This window comes from Diplotaxodon limnothrissa, unplaced genomic scaffold (genome assembly GCF_057381915.1).
Source record: "Diplotaxodon limnothrissa isolate DT_005_m unplaced genomic scaffold, D_limnothrissa_male_GT1.1 unmapped_scaffold_7, whole genome shotgun sequence".
NCBI classification, from domain to species: domain Eukaryota; kingdom Metazoa; phylum Chordata; class Actinopteri; order Cichliformes; family Cichlidae; genus Diplotaxodon; species Diplotaxodon limnothrissa.
The window spans coordinates 733,044-758,885 of NW_028188561.1; the positions used below are offsets into that span (position 1 = coordinate 733,044).

General features: G+C 41.9%; 1 protein-coding gene across 2 annotated transcripts; it reads right to left on the bottom strand.

Moving 5' to 3' along the window:
* Positions 1–276: 276 nt before the first annotated feature.
* On the bottom strand, positions 277–18,422 carry LOC146606802 (UDP-sugar transporter protein SLC35A5-like). 2 transcript variants are annotated; one of them, XM_085349398.1, is made up of 4 exons: positions 18,313–18,422; positions 2,077–18,159; positions 1,724–1,992; positions 277–1,100 (listed from the first exon to the last, which is right to left on the bottom strand). In XM_085349398.1, exons 3-4 carry the CDS (start codon positions 1,943–1,945, stop codon positions 1,032–1,034), a joined length of 291 nt encoding a protein of 96 aa, XP_085205524.1. In that variant the 5' UTR covers positions 1,946–1,992; positions 2,077–18,159; positions 18,313–18,422; the 3' UTR covers positions 277–1,031. The 2 variants fall into 2 exon arrangements, with proteins under 2 accessions (XP_085205524.1, XP_085205523.1); XM_085349397.1 differs by having other exon boundaries at positions 1,724–18,159.
* Positions 18,423–25,842: the final 7,420 nt, after the last annotated feature.

Below are 25,842 nucleotides of genomic sequence, written 5' to 3' on the forward strand. Positions count from 1 at the left end.
TCTTGGATCTGTATAATGTTAGTGGGTGTGGAACACTGTTATTCAGCAGGTGGGTAAAATATCTAAGAGTTGGCTTAAAGGAACTGATAGGGAGCTAAAACAGCTATCAAGCATGTGCAAAGTAATAGAAGAAAAACATGGAGTTAGAGCAGCTAGTACCCTTTAGGTCTTCCTCCAGAAAACCTCAGTATTTAAATAAATGCACAAATTTATGACAAGACATCAGCGATTGTATTAAATTGCATTACTTGCACAGAAGTAAAACAACTTGCCATTTATTTTACAAGAAAATGCATTTACACGTGAGGATTTTAATGGCACAAACAACAATCTTTAGACAATGTTATTTTACAGTTTAACAAGAAAATATTCAAGCCCCAAGTAAGAGAGGCAGGGAGTTTGTGGTGCTGACAGAAAGTCAGGCATTAGTGGCAATTATGTCAATACCACTTATTCTGGCTCAGAAAATAAACAAATAAAAAAAATAAACTGCCTCTTCCACAGTACAATACAAACTGAATTCATCATAGTGTGGATAAAGATTCAAAATCACCACAATTTCAAACAAATCTATTATCAAAACAATCCTGAAACTGCAGTTTCTGGTCCTTAGACGTCCAGCACCAGCAAGCAGTCAAATAGCAGCATGTACAACAGGAATCATGTAAAGAAATACACTGTCCATAAAAGGAATCCATAATGAATCCAAAAGTATCACTTATTTTCCAACAAACAGCGTTGCTGGTACTTTCCCCCATATGAATGACAGCAGTCATCCACAGACAGGCACGTTTCCAAAATATACACATTTCGCTAATTCTGTTATTAAACACTTTGTTTTTAATTCTAGGAGTCTATCATATAATCTATCAACAGTATCTTTCACCGTTTACCTGCTTATCACTGTTCAAATAAATGCTTTCACAGACAATCTGTGACCATGTTCCATCCAGTCAATTGTCCAGTTCGATATCAGCAGCAGGAAAGATGCAGAGTATCCTCTGGATACTTGGGAGTGAGCTCTGTCATTACTACAAGGACTCTTCATCAGAAACACTGTCTGCATTTACCTTTGTCAGGAGATCGAGCTCCTCACTGTCCTGCAACACAAAAAAGAGACAAGGCATCAGAATGAATGAACAAGTGATCAAATCCAGTGGACAAATCTGCAGACATTGAGGCACTGTGCACATCTTTTTTCTGTTTTCAGAAAGTGGAGGGCAGTATTTACTCCCCGAAAAACACCGGGGAAGTACCGTGCATTTTAAAGCCACGGCTGCCAATGGAGAGGGTATTTTTGTTAGTGCTCTCGCAAAGAAACAAACACCTGAAACCTGGCATTTCACCTGAATTACAGGGTTTCTTCAATACAGAACAGGACGCTGGGGATGAAAAGAATTCCAGGATAGTATCCCCACAGACTACTGTATTGTTAAATAGCTTCTTCCATCAAAAAACACTTGACTACTAAAGGAATTCTATGACGTAAGGCTCCAGCATGAGCCTGGATGCTATTTTCATAGCTGGGAATCAGGTTTCCTCTTGCACTCAAGAAATGACATTACAGAGAAACAAGAGCCAAGTTTCCTGCAGAGCACTTGGTATGTGGGCGGGAGTAGAGGAAGTGGATATACATCGGGGTTAGGTGAGCGAAGTTGTGTGAGGAAAAGGAGTGTGTGGGCTTGTGTGCGTGACTACTGAGGATTTGTGGTTTGTCTCCTACCCCTCTTGACCTCTCAAACACCTCCCCGTTGATGACCCGTAGTTTCTCCCGCTGCAGGCTATATTCCAGGTCCTTGGGCCAGCTGGCATTGTAGATAAAGATGGCCAGCAGGACCGTGGGTGCCTGGAGGAAGAAGTCCAGCGAAGGGTGGAAGTCAAAGAGGAAGAGGGAGAGGCCTGTGACCAGAACAGTAGTGAACTGGCCAGTCAGCACATGGAACATGTTGTCTCTGAATTTTAAGATGAAGGCCACGGATAAGCCCAGGGCAGCTAGGGAGAACACAGAAGATTATGAGTTCTTCAAATGCATACTAGAGATAGATAAATGAACTAGTCCAGTTAATAACAACTTACACCCAGCAGCTGGATTAGTGTAACTTAGCACTGATGCCAGAAGCAGGACCAAATACCCACCAGGCTCTGTTCAAAGGCATAAAACAACTCAAGTACCAGCAGCTTACAAGATCACAAGTTAAGATGATTTTGTCTGTAGACGACAGAAATTGTACAAAGTAGTGGTTTTGCATGCTACAGTCTTTTGGAGCCCCCACCCCAACCCCTCCTCTATTTACGCCAGCTTTCATCTGATTGGCTGCCCCTACATCTGAGCTTCTACAAACAGAACCAGGTGCTGCACCACTTCCTCTGCTTATCAATTTGACAGACTTCCTTCAACCCAGCCATGCCTTCCAGCTCATCCTGGAGGACACAGTATTCCCCAAGCCCGCTGAGACCTCCTCCCAGTAGGACATGGCCAAAAACATCTCACCTACCAAGGAGTCCAGGAGGAATCCTGGTTAGATACCTCAACTGTCTTCTTTTGATGAACATATTTTCTCTTCCTCAAGCAACTTATATAATCCACATGGACATGTTTGCATATAATTCAAAGCAGCAAACTAATTAAATTAAATTAAATTAAATTAGAGTGGACATCTCCAGCAACAGAAATGACAGTAGGAGATCTCAGTTCAATCAACATCACACTTATGCCTGCTTGATATTCATCTTCCAGTCATATGCTGTATAAAACAGTATTCAAATGTCCCTCTGATGTGAGAATGATGCACTACAGTGCTGACTGAAGTTATCAATCTTGTGATAGGCAGAAACACCAAAAGTTAAAAATGGAACAGTCAGGTCACTAAACTGCTGAGACTGGAGTGGGGCTGGTGGAAACTGTGGCAGACCAGGGCACTGAAACATAGACAGACGGTTCTTTTGCAATGAAAACCATAAACACCCATGCTCCCGGTAGGTTTCCGCTGTGTCAGCTGTTTACATTATAGGTGCTTATGCAGTAACCATGGTAACCACGGACTCTGAGCGGCTGGATCGACGGAGGTCAGACAACAATTTTACATATATGATCTTCAAACAGGACACAGCCATTATCCGTCCTGGCCTCATATCAAATGTGAACGCAGACTGAGTCTATGTTTGACGTTTGCTTTATATCTAATCTTCCTCTCAAACATTTAAACAGTAGCGAGTCTGCAGCTGAGGGAACACAAACTCAAATTGTCGGAACAGGTTTGCTCGTTTCTTGCGTGTATTCATTTGGTGATTTATTAAATGTGTAACTGTTATTCTAATCTGCTGCTGAGTCTCTTACACTGATGAAAATGCAGAAAACACAGATCACGAACACCTGTTCAACCAATCACTTTCATTCCACTTTGATCTGCGACAAACTGACGGTTCATCTCTGTTACAGTGTTGCGTTAGACTGCTATATTTTTTTTGTTCTTTATGCTGTAGATTTTCACGTCTCTGGAATAGTTGGCAGTAATAAGGATGATCTTCTGTAAAATCATATTGATATGACCCGTGACATATTCGTAGATGTCAGTTAGACTAGTCAGCTGGGAAACTGTTAACTCATAGAGCTGAAGATATCGTGGATATGCTGACCTCGCTCCGTGGTGTACAGGTCCGTTTACCCTCATGATTACTATTCACAATAAAAATATTAGCCGAACATCATGAAGTCTGTATGTGTTTCATAGTGTCGAACAACCTTTGTACAGTTAAAGCCAGCAGTTACTACATGACGGAAACACCAACATTATCTCATTTATACGTTTATACGCAGGTCACGCTGATTACTGAACAAAAACCCAAAGATCAGCTCTTAATCAAATTTATTTGCTCTCTCTCCTCCTTAAACATGTTTTTAATGTTAGTTATAATTCAGAATTGGCGACTGAACATCAGGAAATAAAACCCCGATAAATATAACCTCAGTAAAAGAAGTCAGTGTCAGCGGGGGTTATTACAGCTGTGTACCGGGGCCTGCGCTTTGTCAGTGGTAATAACAACTTGATTGCTTGCGAGGCAAACGGGTCTATCCTGGGCAGACATCTCCAAAATCATCGAAGCACTTTTGCAAAGAGGCTGTATCTTGACAAACCGACCAGACATATGAAGATTAAATCACTACATTCTCGCTAAAAAAAATATTAAAACGGTATTTGGTGGCACACAAACAGGGTTTTTCAAAGTTCAGTTCTGTGAGTTTCCACATGCTGGTTGTTGTGTGCTAAAAACAATGGCCACCAGGCCAAAGCAATGGTTTTGACTCGATCAGTGTTAACCCCGCCTCCTGAGTTTGATGGGTGAGGTTGACAGATAAAATTATTTCATGGTGAGACCTGAAGGAGTCAACTGTGCCAAAATGAATTAATTAAATACACAATTAAATAATTATTTAAATGTGGCAATAATTAATTAAAATGTGAAATAAATAAATAAATAAATAAATAATTAAATGTGTCAATAATTAATTAATTACATTTGTTGTAAATATTTATGTAATTAATTATTTCCGATAATTAATTAATTTGTGCATGTAAATGGAGAGTCCTCTTCACACACTGAGCTTAATTATGGAGTTCCACAGGGTTCAGTGCTAGGACCAATTCTGTTTACATTATACATGCTTCCCAGCAAGAGCAGCAGTCATCAGGAACAGAGGAGCTTTTAGACAGAACGCTCTTCCAGTGTAGCAGTAACAATGTGTGCCCTGATTCCCTTGGTAAGAGTTTTGATTGTTTGGACTTCTTTCATATATAATCATTTACTCCATCATGAACAAAACATATTTAATTTGTACCATAAACAGATGGTGAGCCCAGGTCAGGGTGAGGGTGCCGGTAGTGCCGGAGCCACAATAAGAGAAACTAAACAGGATTTGAAAAAGGAGGTGGAGCATCTACAAAAAGTGACATACCAGTTGCGCAAGAGAAAAGTATGTAATGTATGTTCTTGCACTTGTTTTTAGTGTTTTCACTGACCACTGGCCACGGAAAAGGTCAAAATTGTCCTCGGTTTCAATGCCTTGACCAAAATATGTATTCTTTTACATCAGATGGTCAGCTCATCTGAAATATGCAAGGAGTAAAGGTATTAAAGGTAAATGAGTTTAAATACCTGGGGTCATTTTAAGCAAATTGACTTCCATGTCTCCTCAGAAATATTAATATTTAGGTCATTTCTCCAAGATTATAACTTAGAAACTGATGTTTCTGGGGAGGCAGAGACAATCCAGTTATAGAATGTTGAAATTAAGCCTTTGTTACCACTTTTTTCCCCTCCACCATTAACTCCTCTAAATTAGTTAACTGGGGAAGGTTGGGAGACTGATTTTGCATGGAAGAAATGAAGCTTCAAATCTGTAAATGCTTAAAGAAGTGTTTTTGGAGGATTTGAAATTTTGAGGCTAAATCCTCAAATGGAACCATTATTCCATCACAAAAAAGATCACCCACTTTCCTAACACCTTTATCTGCCACATTTCCTGGTGCAAATAAGGCATTTTCCCCAAATAGGACTAAAATGAGAGAGATTATTCTTAATATTCAAAATTTCTTTTATTGTAAACCAAACTTCAATCATATTTCGGACTATAGGATTATTTGTTTCTTTCTTTAATTGTTTTGGCTGTGCAGAGTATAAGTACAAGTTTAATGGCATTTTAAGAGAATTTGCTTCCATGAAAAATAAAACATTATTGTCCTTAGATGAATAGCCAGATAGTACCAGTAAAAGTTGGGGCATTTCAACCCCCCTGTATCAAAGGCAAGATACAACAAAGACAAACAAATGCGGGGATGCTTCTTGTTCCAAATAAACTCTCTGATTAATGACGCTAGTTTGGTAAACAATCCAGCAGGAGGAGCCAGTGGGACATTCTGAAACATATACAAGAGTTTAGGTAATACATTTATTTTAAGAACACTTATAGATAGTGGTAAACTTATCCAACGCTCCAGATCTTTGGAAATTTTCTGTAGAATTGTATTATATTTAAGTACCACCACATCTTTTATTTTAATGCCTAGATGAGTGAATTCAGAATTAACAGTAAAGCCCTTGTTTAAGTAACATTAATGATGATTTTGTTACATTTACTTTATACCCTGAGAAGGCCCCAAACTGGTCTATTAAATCCTTTACAGCAGACACAGAAGTTTTTAGTTGCTTTAAAAATAATATGACATCATCAGCAAATAACGCAATTCTATGCTCCTTTCTACCAATCTTAACACCTTGTATTTGTCCACTGGTTCTAACCGCTATTGCCAGAGGTTCAATAGCTAAAGGGAATAAAAGTGGAGATAATGGTGAATCCTGCGGGCACCCTCATTGTTGCATTCTGAATTATATAGCGTTTCATAAAAAACTTTAAATGCATTGTTTATCTCGATTGGGTCTATTATGATATTTCCATTTGAAGTTTCAAGTTTGGTAATTGCCCTTTCAGATTGCTGCTGTTTTATACGCTAAGCCAGGAGTTTGCTGGGTTTTTCACCTTGGTCATAGGATTGTTACTTTAATCTCAATAAATGTACAGCTGCTTTTTCGCTTGTCATTTCGTTATATTGCGTTCTCAATAGTAATAATTCTTTGACATTGTCCTCCTTATTCTGGCCTGATTGAAAGCTGGTCTCTTCTAACATTTTTATTTTTTTATTCCAGATATTTTATCTTTTGGTTTCGTTCTCTTGTTTTCTTACTAGTATAGCTTATAATTTGCCCTCTTAAGTATGCCTTGAAGGCGTCCCATCTCACACTTGCCGATGTTTGATTTGAATTGTGCTCAAAGTATTCATTAATTTGCTTGCCTAAAACTCAAGAAACTGTTTGTCTTGCATCCACTTCAATTGAAACCTCCATTCAATTCGAGTTTTAATCAGTTTTGACTCTATGAAAGTCAAAGTAACGGCTGCATGGTCAGATATTATTATTTCCTTATACTGTATACTATATCTTTTGTATAAGGAGCCAGCTCAGTTGATGCCAAAAAGTAGTCTATTCTGGAATACACTTTGTGTGTACCTGACCAGCAAGAATATTGTAATTTGGTTGGATTTTGATCGCGCCATATGTCGGTTATATTGAACTCCTTCATAAATTGTTTGATCACCTTTAGTGTTCTATTGTAAGTGTTATCCATGCCTGACGATTTATCCTTCTGTGGGTTCAAAGCAAATTGCAATCCCCAGCAATTATACATTTACCTTGTAAATCTGAAATTTTAAGAAATAAATTGCTATAAAAATGTGGATTATCTTCATTTGGGCCATAAGTATTAATTAAATTGAGTCTAGTAGATAGTAGGTTACCTTGTAGTATTAAAAACAAAACGTCCATTAGAATCTTGACGCACATGCTCAACATGAAAAGGTATGGATTTGTGTATCATTATCATAACGCCCCTAGAATTGGAGGAGTAAGGAGGTGATAAAATTTGACCTGGCCATCTGTGTTTGATTCTATTTGTCTCACTGCCTAGCATATGAGTTTCTTGTAGAAACACAATTTTGGCTTTCAATTTCTTGATCCTACTAATGGCTTGTTTTATTTTTACTAACTTGGGTTTCAACCCAGCCCACGACCACCACTGCGACTACTACAACAACCAGAGCAACTACAACGACAACCAGAAAACCCACCACAAAAAGGCCGCTGATCCATACTACTACAACCGCAGAGAGGGAACGGTACCCACCGAAAACCCGGAGATAACCGCACTTTTCATTGGAGCTTTTCAAATGAAATAGCTGTTTAGCAGCCAACATAACTCATTTCACCATCATTTTTTGTGTGTACAAAGAAAAGTTTACCACGACACCAGCTCAAGACCAAATCATTCTCACAATGTTTGAATCAGTGAAGAAAATGAAAAATAATATCTGCTTTTGTGCGCTGGTGTTGACTAACGAGTATGAAGACAAGTATGAGCCTAGCAAGCCAACAGCAAGCAATCCAGAGGAGTCAGAAGTCATCACTGTTATCACTCCTACCAGGAAGGGAAAGCACGATAAGCATGACAAGAAGAAGAAACCGAATGACAAGGGTGCCAAGAAAGCCGACAGAAGAGGAAAGCCAGGAAAGGAGGGAAAGATTGGGGGAAAGAAAAATGGAAAGAAGGCGTCAAAGTGGACTATCCAAAGCCCACTAAAAAGCCAACGCCACCACCAAAGGGTGCCCTTGCCTCCTTTCTGGATTACTTTGAAAACAGGAGGCGGCTGCTGGTGAGACGTAATAGCATGACATAATATTGACAGTTCATAAGAGGCTCTTTCACCTGGCAAAACTCCAGGCTTCGAGCTTTGGCCAGAGGGAAATGTCAGTACTCAGAGCACCATCGCTAAGTGTGAGGACAGGTTTAACATTTTGGCCAAAGTGCTTATTTGATTTCTTGCCAAAATACAGATGAATTCAAATGTCAGACTATGGGCATCTGGAACAGTTGCTTATTAGCCTATTATATTTCAAACACAGCCACTTCCTGATAAGCAGATAGCATGGACTTCTCTGCACCCAGCCAAAAAATGGCTCCAACAGATGAAGCATGATATGTGATTTAATTTCTGATTTAGCATTACCTCAGTAATTAATTGATGTTGCCTCCTTTCTGTAATAATCTAAATATCTCCTCAGTAATTAACTGAGTTTTCTGTCAAATACAACTATCAGCCAGCTTTATGCTAAGCTAACTGGCCAATAGCTGTAACTTAATATATTTCCCAAACAAACTCGAGAATGGGATCAATCTCTTCATCCTACTTGCAGCAAGGAAGCAAATAAGCAAAATTCCCTAAAATCTCAAACAGTTTCTTTAAAGAAAGACATCAGCACTACAGTAATGAATGCAGCTATAAGAGAAATTAAAAGACACAGCCATCAGTGATCCAACAGACGTGCCTGCCAAACTCATTAGTCAAACATGAAATTAGTGCTTTTTTTTCTGGACTTCAAATTTTGATCAACTGGATAGGTTTCGAGTTGGGAAGTTGAGCATTACACCATTCTGAATCACTGAGCAGCTGGCAGTGTGGAGCAGAAGGAAGTGACCTAAAGTTGGTGCGGCTCCAATAAGGAAAGACTTTGTTTTCCAAGACAGAGTACTGAAATGTTCTAAAGACTCACATCAGGACAAATAATTTATTGTTGATTAATTTTAAACTAGTCAACAAACAGGTAAGCACCTCTGTACAATTTATTGTACAGTGTCACTTTGTGATGGCATGCCACACATGGTAAGCTCCACACCTCACCACCCGCTGTTCACTTTAGTTTAATTTACAGTCACTACTTTAAAATATTCTACTTATTGTTCAATATCGTTTCTTTATTAAATGTATTCATTTTTCCATCACACCTTCCAATGTTTATATGGCGTGCACACATATTAACCTTGCAAGGTCAAAGTTCTGTTTTATGTTATATTAATACATCTTTCTTTGTTTGAGTTACCTGGGGGTTGGTGTCTCCTCCTGTCTGGCAAAAGGTGTGGCAAAGGGCTGGGAGACCTCAAGTACTACTGACAGCCTAATTGGATTGCACCACATGCTTCATTGCCTGGGGGGTGTTTCATGTTTGTTTAAATGTTTTGTATTAGTTGGTTATATGGCAGCCATCTTATTTTCCCCCGTGTGTGTCATTTGGTTTAGCTAAACCAGTATTTAAGTCCCCCTGTGTGTCATTTCAGCAGGTCAGTTTGTCATATGTTTGTTTGAGGTTCTGTTAATTATTATCTTGAGTTTATTGAGCTGACCTCTTTTATTGGTCTGCCTGTTTAAGTTTTGGCTTTGTTAAATATATATTTTCATATTTTTGGGTCAATAAAACCCATTTTTTGAATTAAAACCACCTGTGTCCTTTATGCTTTACTGCTTGGTCCCTGACAATTGGTGGCAGCAGTGGGATCATCCAGTATTGGACACAGGTCTTTTTTTTTTTTCTTTCTTCTGTTTTCCCCATGAGGAAGAAGAATGCATCGTGGTGGCAAGAATGAAAAGAAAAAGGGATCTGCTCAGCAAACCTGCGAAGAGGAGGAAAATGGAGCCTCAGGAGTCACTGAAGTTGTGGAGAGAGTGGAAAAGGAGCCTACTTTGTCTGATCTAGTCAATATGCTACATGCTCACATGGAACAACAGGATGTCCGGGATGCAAAACAGAGTGAGTTAAATGCACGACAAGAACAGCGATTTAAAGCCTTTCAACATCAGTTTAGACTTCTGCAGTCAGAAATCCAAGTCAGAACATCACCATCAGATTCTGCAGAAGCTCGCTCTGAATCATTAGAGTTTGATATTCATCCTTCTTCCTCTGCTCAGCAGGCCCAGGCTGAACCAGTTATGACTAATTCCAATCCAGCCATTTCACCAGCATTTCAGTTTCCCCTACAAATAGAGGGCAGATTGGAAAGATTAACTGAAGCTGATGATATTGAACATTTCCTGATCACATTTGAACGTATGGCTACAGCTTATCGATGGCAGAAATCAGATTGGGTTTTTCATTTGATACCCTTGCTTACTGGTAAAGCTAGAGGTGCCTATGTTCACATGGACATTGATGATTCATTAGACTATGATAAAGTGAAATCAGCTATTCTGCCAAAATATGACATTAACCCTGAAACATATAGGCAAAGATTCAGATCCCTGGACGTTCAACCAGATGAAAGCCCTCGTGAGCTATATGCGAGACTGAAGGAGCTTTATGGGAAATGGATCCAGCCAAAGGGTAAAACTATTCATGACATTGGTGAAACTATAATCTTGGAGCAGTTTCTCAGAATGTTATCTCCTGAGCTTCAGGTTTGGATCAGAGAACACAACCCTGGTTCAGCAATGGAAGCGGCTCGGTTAGCTGATGTTTTTGTTGCTGCCAGAAAGAAGGGGCAAGCATGGAGCCATAATGCATGGAAGGCATCGAGGGACATATCTCAGCAAAACCATCTGGATTCAGCAAATACAAGCACCAGTAAGACCTCTCAGTCTATCACTAGACCACCAAAGGCCTCTGGTAAGAAGCTCATTTGTTATCTTTGTGGATTAGAGGGCCATACAAAACCTATGTGCCCAAGAAATTCTGCTAAAATGGTGCAAATGTGCTTTGCCCCTCGTTCTAATGCTGATCCTGAGCAGGAGAGTGACAAATCCATCAAAATGAGTCAGATTGAAGTGAATGGGGTTCTACTCAATGCCCTTCTTGACTCTGGCAGTTCTCGGTCTCTTATTCACTCAGATTTTGCCCCACCTAATATTGTTCGCACCAGTGATACAATTTCAATCTGTTTTGTCCATGGAGATGAGAAAAGATATCCGACAGCTGACATCTACATTAAAGTTCAGGACCAGATGTATCTGCTGAATGTGGGTGTTGTGAACAGTTTGCCTTACTCTGTCGTGTTAGGGCGTGACCTTCCTGTGCTTTTTGATTTGTTGGAGTCTGAGCAGACTGAGGAGTGTAATGTAGCTGTTACCAGAGCTCAGGCTAAGCAAGTCAGTACCCACTCTGAGATCCTGAGTGCCCTGCCTTTTTTTTAATGAGGAGTTTGAGACAACTGTGGTGAAGCCACGGAAGACCCGCAGACAAAGAAGGCAGGAGAAATTCAAATTTTCACCTGTGGATACACTAACAGACGCCGAGCCAACACCGTCACCCCTAGGGTTTAATATTCCAACTGAAATTGCTGAACTCCAAAAATCTGATCAATCTTTAATATCTCTTTTCCGGAAGGCCAAAGAAACGGAAGCTGGAGTGGAGCAGGTTCTTAACAGTGAGTACATCTTGCAAAATGACATTCTCTATCGTCAGCAGGGGTCTGTGCTGCAGCTGGTGGTTCCCCAGAAGGTTAGAAACGCCATTCTCACCTTAGGGCATTCTATTCCGTGGGCTGGCCACCTTGGTAAACACAAGACCACAGCTCGCATCAAACATCATTTCTACTGGCCAGGGGCCCGTTCTTCGTACCTCGCTAAGTAAGTTAGCTGGATTTGATTGTTGACGATTTCGCGTGATCTTGGATCGTTCGGTTCCCTGAAGCTCATCCGGGACTTGCTGTCATAGCAACAGAGCCGTAAGCGTAAACCTGCTCGGGAGCAGGTTTACTTTATGTAAACAGGATTAGATCGCGGCCACTCGGGTATGTCCGCTTCATGTATACGAAAGCAACAGCGATATTCCACCACTGTTTCACCATAAATAAATAACATCAATGTAACTAAAGATAATGCAGCACTTGATCCTTGTATTGATGTCACACAGATACATACAGGTCATTTCCTACAAAAGGGAAATGTACTATTAACATTCTATTACATGTATGTGATTATTACAGATGTAATTCATATTTCAGAGTAGTAATTGTAAATTACTTCGTGTAATCAAGATGAGAGACCACGGCTATAAAAGCGAAGGTGGATTTGGGAAGCCTGTCGCAGCCATGTCCTGTCTGTTTACGCGAGCCACCCATTGCGGAAGGTGCAAATTAATAAGGAGAGTCCTCAGTATCCAGCGCATATTGCGGGACAGACAGGATCCTTTAGCTCAGCGCGACAGTGTGCTCATTGAGAGATATCAATTTTCCCGTGAGGGTATTATTTAACCAACTTGTTGACGAGGGGGTGCAGGACCACCACCTGTCTTTTGTTGCTCTGCCCTTTTCTTGGTTGCTGTTATGAACAAACAAACAGATTATTTCAGGGTCAAGAGACGAAAAGCAATATAAGTGATAAACATTACCGTTCTGTAGAATATTCTTATATTTCACTTTTACTTGTACCCATGTTCTAGTGGGTCCTGTTGTGGCTCTAATGTGAAAGGGGATATAATATAATATAATATAGTGTAATATAATAAATCTACCCTGCCGCCTACTGGTGTTGGCCAGAGGGGCCGATGGCGCGATATGGCAGCCTGGCTTCTGTCAGTCTGTCCCAGGGCAGCTGTGGCTACAACTGTAACTGCCTCCACCAGTGTGTGAATGTGAGAGTGAATGAATAGTGGTATTGTCATGCGCTTTGGGTGCCTTGAAAAGCGCTATATCAATCCACTCCATTATTATTGTTATTATTAAATTACTTACGAGTTTGATTTGTCAGTAACTTTCTGCCAGCCCTCTCTCCTTGCTTTTGCAGCCTTTGCAGTGTTCCCTTGCGTTCTGATTAAACTCCTGAAATCCCTCACTCAGGAGTTCTTGCTCTGCTGCCGAAAAATACCGATCGCTCTCCTTCGACATTTTCGCCGACCAATCAGAGGGTCGCCGATCAATGTTTCTACTATCGATGCGTAGCCCCTTTTACGACACCCAGTGATGTCACATTACTTCATCCAGCTGTACTAATCGTCAACAGCAGGTGTGTTCGGAGAACCGGATTAGCGAGCTCACGGTTAGCGCGATGATTTGATCTTGGATGTGTCATTTGATCTTGGATGTAGTAAGCGACGTACGAAGAACGGGCCCCTGGTCTTAGCAAAGATGTGGCTCAGTTTTGTAAAAGTTGCCCACAGTGTCAGATAACATCTGCTAAAATCCCCCATAGAGCTCCACTCCAACCTCTCCCTGTCATCGGCACTCCTTTTGAGCGTCTTGGAATGGATGAATAGGGCCTGTTGAGAGGAGCAAAGCAGGAAATCGTTACATGCTTGTTGTAACAGATTATGCCACAAAATATCCTGAGGTGTTCCCTTTAAAATCTATAAAGGCCAAGCCCATTGCATTTTGTTTAGTGCAGTTCTTTGCACGAGAAATACTAACTGATCAAGGCACTAACTTCATGTCTACTTTGTTAAAGCAAGTTTATCAGTTGTTGGGTATCTGGAGTCTGAGAACTTCACCATACCACCCTCAAACTGATGGGCTGACAGAACGGTTTAACCAGACATTGAAACAGATGCTCAGGAAGTTTGTCAACGACAGTGGTAACGATTGGGATCAATGGCTGCCATATCTACTCTTTGCTTATAGAGAAGTCCCCCAAGCCTCCACAGGTTTTTCACCTTTTGAGCTGTTGTATGGTTATGAGGTTTGCGGCCCTCTAACTCTGTTAAAGGAGATCTGGGAGGGAGACAAGGCGGAGGAGGGACCCAAGAACATTTTGTCTTATGTCATTCAGATGAGAGAACGGTTGGAGAAAATGAGTGAACTTGCTCAATCACATATGGTGGAGGCCCAGCAGCAGCAGAAGTCTTGGTATGATAAATCTGCTCGTCAGCGTGCGTTTGAGCCAGGACAAAAGGTGCTCGTGCTCCTCCCCAGTGACAACAACAAATTGTTGGCAAAGTGGCAGGGGCCATTTGAAGTCATGAGGAAGCTGGGACCCACCACATATGAGGTGTCCACCCCAGGGCAGTTGCGCTCAAGCAAGGTCTTGCATATAAACCTTCTGAAGGAGTGGGTGGAGCGTATTGAACACAAGGCAGATGCAATGCTCATACGGCGAGTGCCTGAAGAAGATGAAGCAGATGAGCAATATCTACCACCTGCTGGCTCTCTGGATTATGATCTCAGCCATCTCCCAGAGGACAAGCAGCAGCAGGTGAGAGAAATGTGTAAATCAGCAGTCTTTCAAGAGAATCCAGGGAGAACTGACATTGTCGAACATGATATTGTGGTACGAGAAGGTGCCTCTGTGAGACTAAGTTACAGGATCCCGGAACGTCTGCTGCCTTCATTGAAGAAGGAAATTGATTTGATGTTATCCCTAGGGATCATCGAAAGATCTAAGAGTGAATGGTGCAACCCTGTGGTCTTGGTACCCAAAAAGGATGAGAGTATGAGGTTCTGCATTGATTTCAGGTACCTGAACTCCATATCCATGTTTGACTCCTACCCGACACCAAGAATTGATGATCTACTTGAACGTCTGGGAAAAGCAAGGTACCTGACCACAATAGATCTGTGTAAGGGTTACTGGCAGGTCCCACTCACTCAACGGTCCAGAGAGTTCACAGCATTCAGAACACCATGGGGGCTTTTCCAATTTACAGTCTTACCATTTGGACTACATGGAGCTCCAGCAAATTTCCAACGGCTGATGGATCAGGTATTACATGACTGCTCTGACTTTGCTGCTGCTTACTTGGATGATATTGTTATCCACAGCAACACCTGGTGTCTCCTCCTGTCTGGCAAAAGGTGTGGCAAAGGGCTGGGAGACCTGAAGTACTACTGACAGCCTAATTGGATTGCACCACATGCTTCATTGCCTGGGAGGTCTTTGACCAACTCCACCATGAAAATCGACCACACATACGCACACACAGATAGGTGTGGGTGTGTTTGTCTCAGGTGTCCAACTCCAGGTTGTGATGGATCAGGCCACATCACTGGAAACTATGCTTCACATCGCAGGTGAGAGTTTGCCTCTCTAATCACATATTCGTTACAGACTACATCAGTTACTCAGTGTATTTATGTCACACTTTGGCAATAATAAAAAAAAAAAAGTCTGTGTGTAGACTTATTTCCTTGGTCCCTACTGCTTACACAGTCCACCAGTCTCACTAAGACAGAAGCTGACATTGAGTGACAAACATTAAGCTAACAGAATATAATGTTCACATAAACTCACTGTAAATGTACTGAGTCCTTGTAAACTGTTAAAATGCACATTAAACAGAATCAGCCTCACCCATATTAGCTTACATGTTTCAAAATATACAAATGACTTTTTTACTTTTTGAGATCATTCTTTTAAAGAATTTTATTTAGCCCATGTTTAAGCAAAGCTTTGTCTTTTCTGTGTGGTCCACTTTCTTCCTCTGTGCCAGTTTGTCTGGATGCCCCCGAGCCAAGAAAAGTGGAGTCAAATCAACTCCTACCAAGGATGACAAAGAAGATTCTGAGCTGCTCAGGTTGGCAACAATAGCTCATTAGCACTGGGTGTGTGTTTGCCAGATTATAATTTGGTTTACTTTGGCTCAAAAGAAATGTATCATAGATATTAAGTATCAGAAGATGAATTATGATGATTCAGATGAATGATGGAGTTTTAGTTCTTACACCACCTTCAGGGCTGTCACAGGACAGCACACTGACCCTGTGAAGAGGACAATCCATCCATCTTCATCCGCTTTATCCGAGGCCGGGTCGTGGGGGCAGCAGCCTAAGCAAAGAGGCCCAGACCTCCCTCTCCCCAGCCACCTCCTCCAGCTTATCCAGGGGAACACCAAGGCGTTCCCAGGCCAGCCAAGAGATATAATCTCTCCAGCGTGTCCTGGGTCTGCCCCGGGGCCTCCTCCCGGTGGGACATGCCTGGAACACCTCACCCAGGAGGCGCCCAGGGGCATCCTTGTCAGATGCCCGAACCACCTCAGCTGGCTCCTTTCGATGTGGAGCAGTAGCTGCTCTACTCTGAGCCCCTCCCGGATGGCCGAACCTCTCACCCGATCTCTAAGGGAGAGGCCAGCCACCCTTCGGAGGAAGCTCATTTCTGCCGCTTGTATCCGCGATCTCATTCTTTGGGTCACTACCCACAGCTCGTGGCCATAGGTGAGGGTAGGGACGTAGATCGACCGGTAAATTGAGAGCTTCGCTTTTACACTCAGCTCCCTCTTCACCACGACGAACCGGTGCAGCGTCTGCATTACTGCAGCCCCAATCCGTCTGTCGATCTCCGGCTCCCTTCTCCCATCACTCGCGATAATACAAAGAATCTTGAGGTAACGGTTGTTATGATTTAGCACTGTATGATTAAAATTTAATTCAATTGAAAATACCAAGATGTACTGTCCCCACTGCTCTTCTGGGGCTACGTCCACACCTACGCGCGTATTTTTGAAACAGATATTTTCAGTTTTCTTTTTTTTTTTACTTTAAATCCCATCCACACATGCAGTTTTGAAAAATATCTCCATCTACATGTAAACGCAAAAAATAAAGTCAAACGCTGTCAAGAACATGGCAAATCCTAACCGTATAGAAATGTTGGCCAATCAGAAGTCTAGAAGCTTAAACAGGGTTTTGTGCCCTCACAAAACCTTAAGTACTTCTGAAAAGTTTTTGTGTTTTTTCTGGAAACACAGCTAATTTTGTGTTACTTTTCAAGCTTCTGTATCATTTCAAATGTTAAAAAGTAAAGACAGTATTTTGAATTTTGTTAAATTTGACAGCCCCACAATGTCAGTGTCAATGTTGAGATGCGAGGGTGAATCTCATCCAAACATGGTGCTCACACCCATGATTCTACAATTGCCAAAGCCACAGCCCTTTTGGTGCTCTGATACTGCTCTACTGCTTCACAACACCCCTGGTCCCACTGCCGTGACAGGTACAGATGAGCTGGATTCCTCCGAATTGGTCCTGAACATGGCCCATTATGACTTTATTTACCCCACCCTCCCCTGGGATGGGACTCACTCACTCACTCACTCACTGCACAGATTTCCAATAACATTGTGGGCACTGAAGTCTCTATAGAGAAACATTGCACCCAACCACAGTGCTTGCACCCATGGGTGGTGGATCCACAGGGTGGCAAAACTATGTTATTTTTGTGTGCTGTGCCCGAACAGGCCCCATGGACCCAGGGCTGGATCCAATGGTGGGCCACAATTTAAGGTTAACCAGCCCCAAGAACTCAGTTCCATGAGGGTTTTTTGAATTGTTCTTTGACAAATAATAAAGGTGGCCATGCAAAATATTTACAATAAAGCTCATTTGAAATGTACAAATTCTATTTTTGCTGTATTTTCATGTATGTTTGTACATTTAAATAAAAACCTATTTTCCATTTCCCTGGCAAAATCTGAAAAAGTGAGGGGTTGCTCAAGGTGTGTGTGTGTGTGTGTCTCCCTTCTCATCCATGTCCACTATTTCAGCCTTGTGTGAGAATGTAAGAGCTCTTGATCCTCATCAGCTGCTTCTCTCAGTCTGTCAGGTTGTCCCAGAGCATCAGCCAACAAGAAAAGAGCCAAGTTCCCTGGAGATGAGTATATCACTGCAAAGTTCAGAGCCAGTGATGGTAAGAAACCCTGATTATGCTGCCCTCACGACACGTGACCCTGTGAGGTTAGACAGCTAGCGAACAAATAGAAGAGGTCTTCCACACAAGGCTTGACTTTCTTGTTTTTATTGAAGATCCTTTTAAAGCCTTATGTCTCTCAAGGCTTCTCCTTGCTATTTCTTATTTGTAACTGAAACACAGAAAATAAAAATAAGTTGCTAGCTAATACACATCTTAATAACAACTTGCCGATTAGCCTAGCTTAACATGTACATTACATCAGCATACAGTTCGCTCCATGTAAACACATATAACGACTGTCTCTACACATGTCAATACTCACAAAGACGAACGTTTTCCGAGGTGCGAACGTGTAGAGCACTCTTAGTGTGAACATGAACTAGTCCCTATTTAATAACTGCCGGAGCACTTTTCACGACATCATAAACGAAAGGGTACATCAAAGATAGGTTAGTGAACAGGACGCTCCCTCGCTCCATTTCCGCACATAGGATACAAAGATCTCTTGTGGAAATGATGTCTCACTCTGAGCTTATTTATCACTCTGCTTATGTGGCTCAATCAGCACACACACCAACCGCTGACCTTTGACTCAAGGGCATAACACTGATGTTTCCTCTCTGCTCAAAATTATGCCTGTGTTACATTTGTTTTTCCTCCTATACTTCCCAATGAGAGTTACATTTTATTTATATAGCACTAAAGCAAAACAACAGTTGCCCCAAGGTACTTTATATTGTAAAACCACTACTATAACAGAGAGAAAACCCCAACAATCAGATTACAATTAGATAGTTTAAATGCTGAGTGTAATCCAAATAACAGGCTACCAACGCAGGACTATTAGTTGTCTTCACATTCATTTTGCTAATAGTGAATTTCTGATCTTGCTCAGTGCTGGACGATGATGAAGATATCAAGCAGCTCAATAAGGAAATCAACGAGCTGAATGAGTCCAACTCAGAGATGGAGGCCGACATGATAAACCTGCACACTCAGGTGAGTGCAGCTTTTCAGTCACTGCACAGCCAGCAGGACCCCATGTTCTATTCCAGATATTGCCATGTGACATTACACCCAGATGTGGTGTATTCCGACGCAGCTACCAACACTGGTAAAACATTCAACTCCATAACAACCAAGGAAACATAATTTATACAGTCCAAGTTCTTAAAAAGTTGAGCCACTGTGTAAAATATTAAAAAAAAATAGGAATATCTGCAAATTTTACAGACCCGAACACAGAAAGCATATCAGATGTTTAAGCTGAGACATTTTACTATGTAAAGGCTGGAAAAGCAATTATTACTAAAAAGAAAAGAAAAGAAAAGAACAGCTGGAGGAACATTTTGCACTTAATTTGAATAGTTGGCCACAGGTTGGTAACATGACTGTGTGTAATCAGAGCATCTTAGAGACAGAGTGTCACCTTGTGCAAAAATCTGTTTTCAATTATGAAACAATTCCAGAATAATGTTCCTCTGTGTAAAATTGCAAATCTTTCAATATGTCATCATCTATATGTGAAAGACTGACCAACACAGCATTCTGTAACTGTTTGGTTACTGTTCTGTAACTATTGAGAGCATCCTCACTGGATTGAGAGCATCCTCACTGGATGCATCACCACCTGGTATGGCAACAGCACCGCCTACAACTGCAAAGCGCTCCAGCGAGTAGTGCGGTGCTCTGAACAGATAATTGGAGGTGAGCTTCCCTCCCTCCAAGACATCTACAGGAAGCGCTGCCTGAGGAAAGCGGGGAGGATCAGTTACAGGTGATAGGTCGTCATCTCTAGCGAGGGGGCAGCGCCTCAGTGTGTCAGTTTGAGCTCTCAGGTAGACACAGCAGCTGTAATGGGAAAAAAAAAATGCCTTCATTGATTTTAGTTTCCATGGAAACTAAGAAAATCAGAGTCAGCCTCCAAAGCTCTCAAATTTTCTGCTGCTATGAATCACACTCACCCCTAACCTGCACAGGTGAGAGTTTTGTCACTCCTTCTGAGGCTTAATAAAACGCCAGCGAATCCCAGAAAAGATTTCAAGGTCTTCAAGTTGGTTGGAATTGGCCAGGATTTCAAGGTGGCAACCTTTTCTGGGTCTGTCTCAACACCATTTTCTGAAACAATGTGGCCCAAGTATCGGACAGATGTCTGAAAGAATTAGCATTTTTCTGGAGAAAGTTTTAACCCAAATTCTTTCAAGCGATTCAACACTCTCAGCAAACGGTCTTCGTGCTCCTCAAGAGTGTTGGAGAATATGATCAAATCATCCAAAAACACCAGGACCTCTTTCAAGTGCAAGTCTCCCATGCACTTCTCCATGAGTCTTTGGAACGTTGAAGGTGCGTTAGTAACTCCTTGAGGCATTCGGTTGAACTCCCCAAACCCGATTGGTGTTACAAAAGCGGTTTTGGCTTTATCAGCTTCATCCATCTCTATCTGATAATAACCAGATTTGAGATCAAGCACAGAGAACCATTTCGATCCAGTGAGTGCTGTAAACGATTCCTCCAAGTTGGGCAATGCGTACGCATCCTTAATCGTTTGCAGGTTGAGTTTGCGGTACTCAATACATAGTCAAATGTCTCCATTTTTCTTCTTGACAACCACTATTGGTGATGAAAATGCTGCCGCTCCTGGGCCTGGTGCAAATTCTCTCAAAATGATCACCCCAAAGTATGCAGCTTTGCTCACAAGTCCAGGACATACTGAATCTCATTTTTAGCGGGACTCAGACCTTCCTCCCAGTTTTATTTGATTAGGTTGAGCAGCCCTGTAGCTTTCTGCAGAACAGTAACTTGAAGGGAGAAAATTCCATGGAGGCCCACAATCAGAGGGTCTAACCAGCGATCCCAACTATGTTCATTCTCATAAATGAACTTACAAATCATGGATTTTACAGACTGAAATGACCTGAAACAGCAGCACCTGCACCACTCTCTTTGCAGTGCACAGTGGCACTACTTCTGGGTATCACGTTGCATAAACCACTAGAACTAAGACAAAATGATAACTGCATCCAGTGAAATGGCCAGATCCATGCCAACAGGCTCAAACGGGACCTCCATTTATGGCAGTGGACGCAAAGACACTCCCCTGTGCAAGTGTCACAACTCACTCAATAAAGACTTGACTCCTTACGAGGATGCTGTATGTCCCTCAGGGACCGGGGAGGGTGCCGGAGCCCCAGTGATGCGGAACACCTGTCACACCTCAATCAGCAGACACTCCCACTTCAGGTGTCCTGGCTGCACTCACTCCCAGCACTCCTGCCCTGGTGCCCGTGCCATGGCTCAGAAACAGTGCCATTCGCTTCAGGACCCTCGGGGACAGAAAAAATGTTTTTTTTTCTCAGTACTCAGTGCCAGCTATGACGCCGTTTAAAATGCAGAAGGTTGCAGGGCCCTCCCATGGCTCGCTCATCCAATTATTTTCAACTCCTGTCACAAAGTCAAAGAAGAAGTGCAGACCACCCTAATTCATCACCTTGCTGCCAAGTGATTTCTTATGTTTATCTGTTCTGTGCCAATCCTTGTCACAGTTTTTACTTGTATACTAATCCCACTATGCATTTTGATGTCTTTAAAGCATAATCAAGCAAACAAGCGACAGAATGCTTTGGAGACCTTAACTTTTATAAAAATACAGTTTTGCTAATGTCCACTACACTGCCAACCTTGAAATCTTGACAAGGCTTTGTTTTTGTTTTTTTTAAATGAATCCATGCAGAATTCACTTATATGACCGTTGGGAAAACAATGGAATGTCTTGCCTTATCAAGACTTCTTTTTTCCGAGAGGTAAATTTACCAAAGCCTGCGTTGTTACTTCTGTCCTATTTTGGTTTATGAGTAATGTTGGTGAATGAGCTGAATACTACACTAGTTCACTCTGTTGTGTATATGGGTGTCCAGGTATTTGTATTCCTCCACCACATCACATTGGAGTATAGAGTGTGTTATACTTTTGTCACGATAATAGACACTGTAGCCGATTTGTATCTACAGGTATCAGAAAGAAGCCATAACCAAGGTACGTGGATTATTTCTTTTTATAACTTCAGGACATTACAGGTCTGCTAGTTATGTGACATACAATGCTGTTATGTCACACCCTCTGGTATTAAGTTCTAAATTCATGTAAGACTTCCAGAGTACTCTGATGACACTGAGAAGGGCCAGTTTAATAGTAAATGTTACATGGACTGATTCTTACATAGCGCTTTTCTACTCTCCCAGAGTACTCAAAGCGCTTTATACAACATGACACAAGCATGGCATCAAGTTTACTATAGGTCTTTACCAGGTTTGCAAACACAGTAGCTGGTATTTTGGCCCATTCCTCCATGCAGATCTTCTCGAGAGCAGTGATGTTTTGGGGCTGTCGCCGAGCAACACGGACTTTCAACTCCCGCCACAGATTTTCTATGGGGTTGAGGTCTGGAGACTGGCTAGGCCACTCCAGGACTTTCAAATGCTTCTTACGGAGCCACTCCTTTGTTGCCCGGGCGGTGTGTTTTGGATCATTGTCATGTTGGAAGACCCAGCCTCGTTTCATCTTCAAAGTTCTCACTGATGGAAGGAGGTTTTGGCTCAAAATCTCACGATACATGGCCCCATTCATTCTGTCCTTAACACGGATCAGTCGTCCTGTCCCCTTGGCAGAAAAACAGCCCCATTGCATGATGTTTCCACCCCCATGCTTCACAGTAGGTATGGTGTTCTTGGGATGCAACTCAGTATTCTTCGTCCTCCAAACACGACGAGTTGAGTTTATACCAAAAAGTTCTACTTTGGTTTCATCTGACCACATGACATTCTCCCAATCCTCTGCTGTATCATCCATGTGCTCTCTGGCAAACTTCAGACGGGTCTGGACATGCACTGGCTTCAGCAGCGGAACACGTCTGGCACTGCGGGATTTGATTCCCTGCCGTTGTAGTGTGTTACTGATGGTGACCTTTGTTACTTTGGTCCCAGCTCTCTGCAGGTCATTCACCAGGTCCCCCCGTGTGGTTCTGGGATCTTTGCTCACCGTTCTCATGATCATTTTGACCCCACGGGATGAGATCTTGCGTGGAGCCCCAGATCGTGGGAGATTATCAGTGGTCTTGTATGTCTTCCATTTTCTGATGATTGCTCCCACAGTTGATTTTTTCACACCAAGCTGCTTGCCTATTGTAGATTCACTCTTCACAGTCTGGTGCAGGTCTACAATACTTTTCCTGGTGTCCTTCGAAAGCTCTTTGGTCTTGGCCATGGCGGAGTTTGGAGTCTGACTGTTTGAGGCTGTGGACAGGTGTCTTTTATACAGATGATGAGTTCAAACAGGTGCCATTCATACAGGTAACGAGTGGGGGACAGAAAAGCGTCTTACAGAAGACGTTACAGGTCTGTGAGAGCCAGAGATTTTCCATGTTTGAGGTGACCAAATACTTATTTTCCACCCTAATTTACGAATAAATTCTTTACAAATCCTACCAAGTGAATTCATGGATTTTTTTTTTCACATTCTGGCTCTCACAGTTGAAGTGTACCTCTGGTGCAAATTACTGACCTCTGTCATCATTTTAAGTGGGGGAACTTGCACAATCGGTGGCTGACTAAATACTTTTTTGCCCCACCGTATAGACGCATCTTTGTTCCCTACAAGAATTATGAGGAAACACTACACAATGTGTTACTCTTCTATCACTCCCAGTTTCAACATTTTGCCCATTTTCTTCTGAACAATTTGCCTGTTGTGCTCGAGTCAGGCTATGAGTGCATTATCACCCCAGGCTGTGTTTCAAAATAGCGCTCTATAAGCAAAGTAAGTTTCTGGGGTGGCTGTAGCTCAGGTGGAGAGCAGGTCAGCCACTAATCCTGCTCGGTGGTTCGATCCCAGGCTGCCTCCTGGCTGCATGCCAAATATCCTTGGGCAAGATACTAACCCCATGTTTGCCTACTGGTGGTGGTCAGAGGGCCCGGTAGCGCCTGTGGCCAGCAGCCTCGCCTCTGTCAGTGCGCCCCAGGGCAGCTGTGGCTACAATGTAACTTGCTATCGCCAGTGTGTGAATGACTGAATGTAGTGTAAAGCACTTTGGGGTCCTTAAGGACTAGAAAAGCGCTATACAAATGCAGGCCATTTACCATTTAAAGTCAGGCAGGGGGGAGAACAAATCTGCAAACCGCTGCAAAATTGAGGTCACTTTTTCTTTTGTTAGATTAACAAGTTCAATGCGGCTCCCTATGTGGATGAGAGCAAGTGGTTCAGAAAATGTGGTAGATTGTGGTGCTTGGTCTTTCCCCCAGTGGTAGGACCTCTATGTACATTCTGATTAAGTTAAGAAGTTTATGTGAACTTATTAGCCTTATGATTTTACAACTGAAACTTGTGTAGATATAGGACCAAATGGCATCAAATGGTTTGACTGTATAGTACAACATACCCCAAAACTTCAACATTTACATACTGACATTATATCTTAGGCTTTGACTTTTACTTCTTCAAGAAGCATGTCTCCTTTCTTAATTTGACTGATCTCACATATGGTGGAATTATATAATGTCAAGTCTGAGAGCACCAGTGATTCCAGAAAATAAACGTGACAGTAACTCATTGGACACAGTATTAGATGATCACTTTTTATTAACAACTCTTTTATGTAATAAAAAAGTGGAATCTTCAAAAACAAATACATATATTATTTGATTATCATTCTATTTATATCATAGTGTTTTGGCCTGTGGAGTATTATGTACCTATACTGTGTTAAGGAATATCTTTTATTTATATTTATGTATTATTCACATTATTTTATTGTACAATGCTTTGGTGCCACGGGCTTTTAGCATGCCTCAATGTCTCACACATTCATGTTGCTAACGGAAGGTATCTCAGGAAGCTGGAAGCAGGCATTCACACGGGAAAAGTTCATCTTTTGTCTTCTCCACTGTAAGAGGAAGCAAGGGAGTGTGAACTTTTCTCTGGGGGAAGACCAAAGGTGTGAAAACAGCTGTGTACTGCCTTTTGGTTCTGTAGGAGGTGTTTATACCCAAGGCTCTGTTGGCTTTATTTAATGGAAAACTTTCACAACAACTGCAGTACATAAGTACATAACTCAGAATAAACTGTATCATCACAAACCAGACATCCAACTTTTAATACAAAGATTAAAGTTTAAACTATAATTCAGATACATTCTGTTGGCATAGAAAATGAAGCTTATGCATAATTTCAATAAGGAAGATGTGTAATAAGTCATTTGTCTGCTTCCCGGTGGCTGCCAGTTTATATCTATTCATTTTCCAGCACAAACTCAGCACTGACATCATTACTTTATTCCAGTTATGCTCTTGCCTGCCTTCACCGAGCATGCCAGCCTCCACTCTGCATGCTTTAAATCTGTTGCTCTTCTGCTTCTGCCATTCTGCGTTTCAGATCCTCAGCTATGCAGCCCGCCTCCTCTCCTTTCTCCTCCTCACCGTGGTCACTCAGAACCCTGTCCCAGCCTCCATCTTCATCACTACCAGCATTTTGACTCTGGGGTGTGGCTTGTGCAAAATCCTGTCACTGCTGAGATTTCTTCTGCTATGATGGGTCATTGGAGTTTAACTGCCTAACAGTTACATTTATTTCTGTACCTCAATAAATCATGCTCAGTTTTTCCACATGATCTCTCCTTATTGAACTGCTTTTGTAGATAAGCTTCAAGCCAGAAAGCAACAACACCTAAACCAAAAATATTATCATCAGAAGTGAGAAAGTGTCTGGACTATCTCCAGCTGCGTTGCATGTATTAAAGATAACTTCAGACACTGTCTGGTTGTCATGTCTGAAACAGGCTGTACAGTCACACAGATAAAAGACA

Excerpts from the sequence above, each read along its gene's own strand:
- LOC146606802 (XM_085349398.1), bottom strand. The coding sequence starts at position 1,945 with ATGTTCCATGTGCTGACTGGCCAGTTCACTACTGTTCTGGTCACAGGC. Across the intron at positions 1,101-1,723 it reads TGTTTGAGAGGTCAAGAGGG|GACAGTGAGGAGCTCGATCT; the intron begins GTAGGAGACAAA and ends TTTGTGTTGCAG.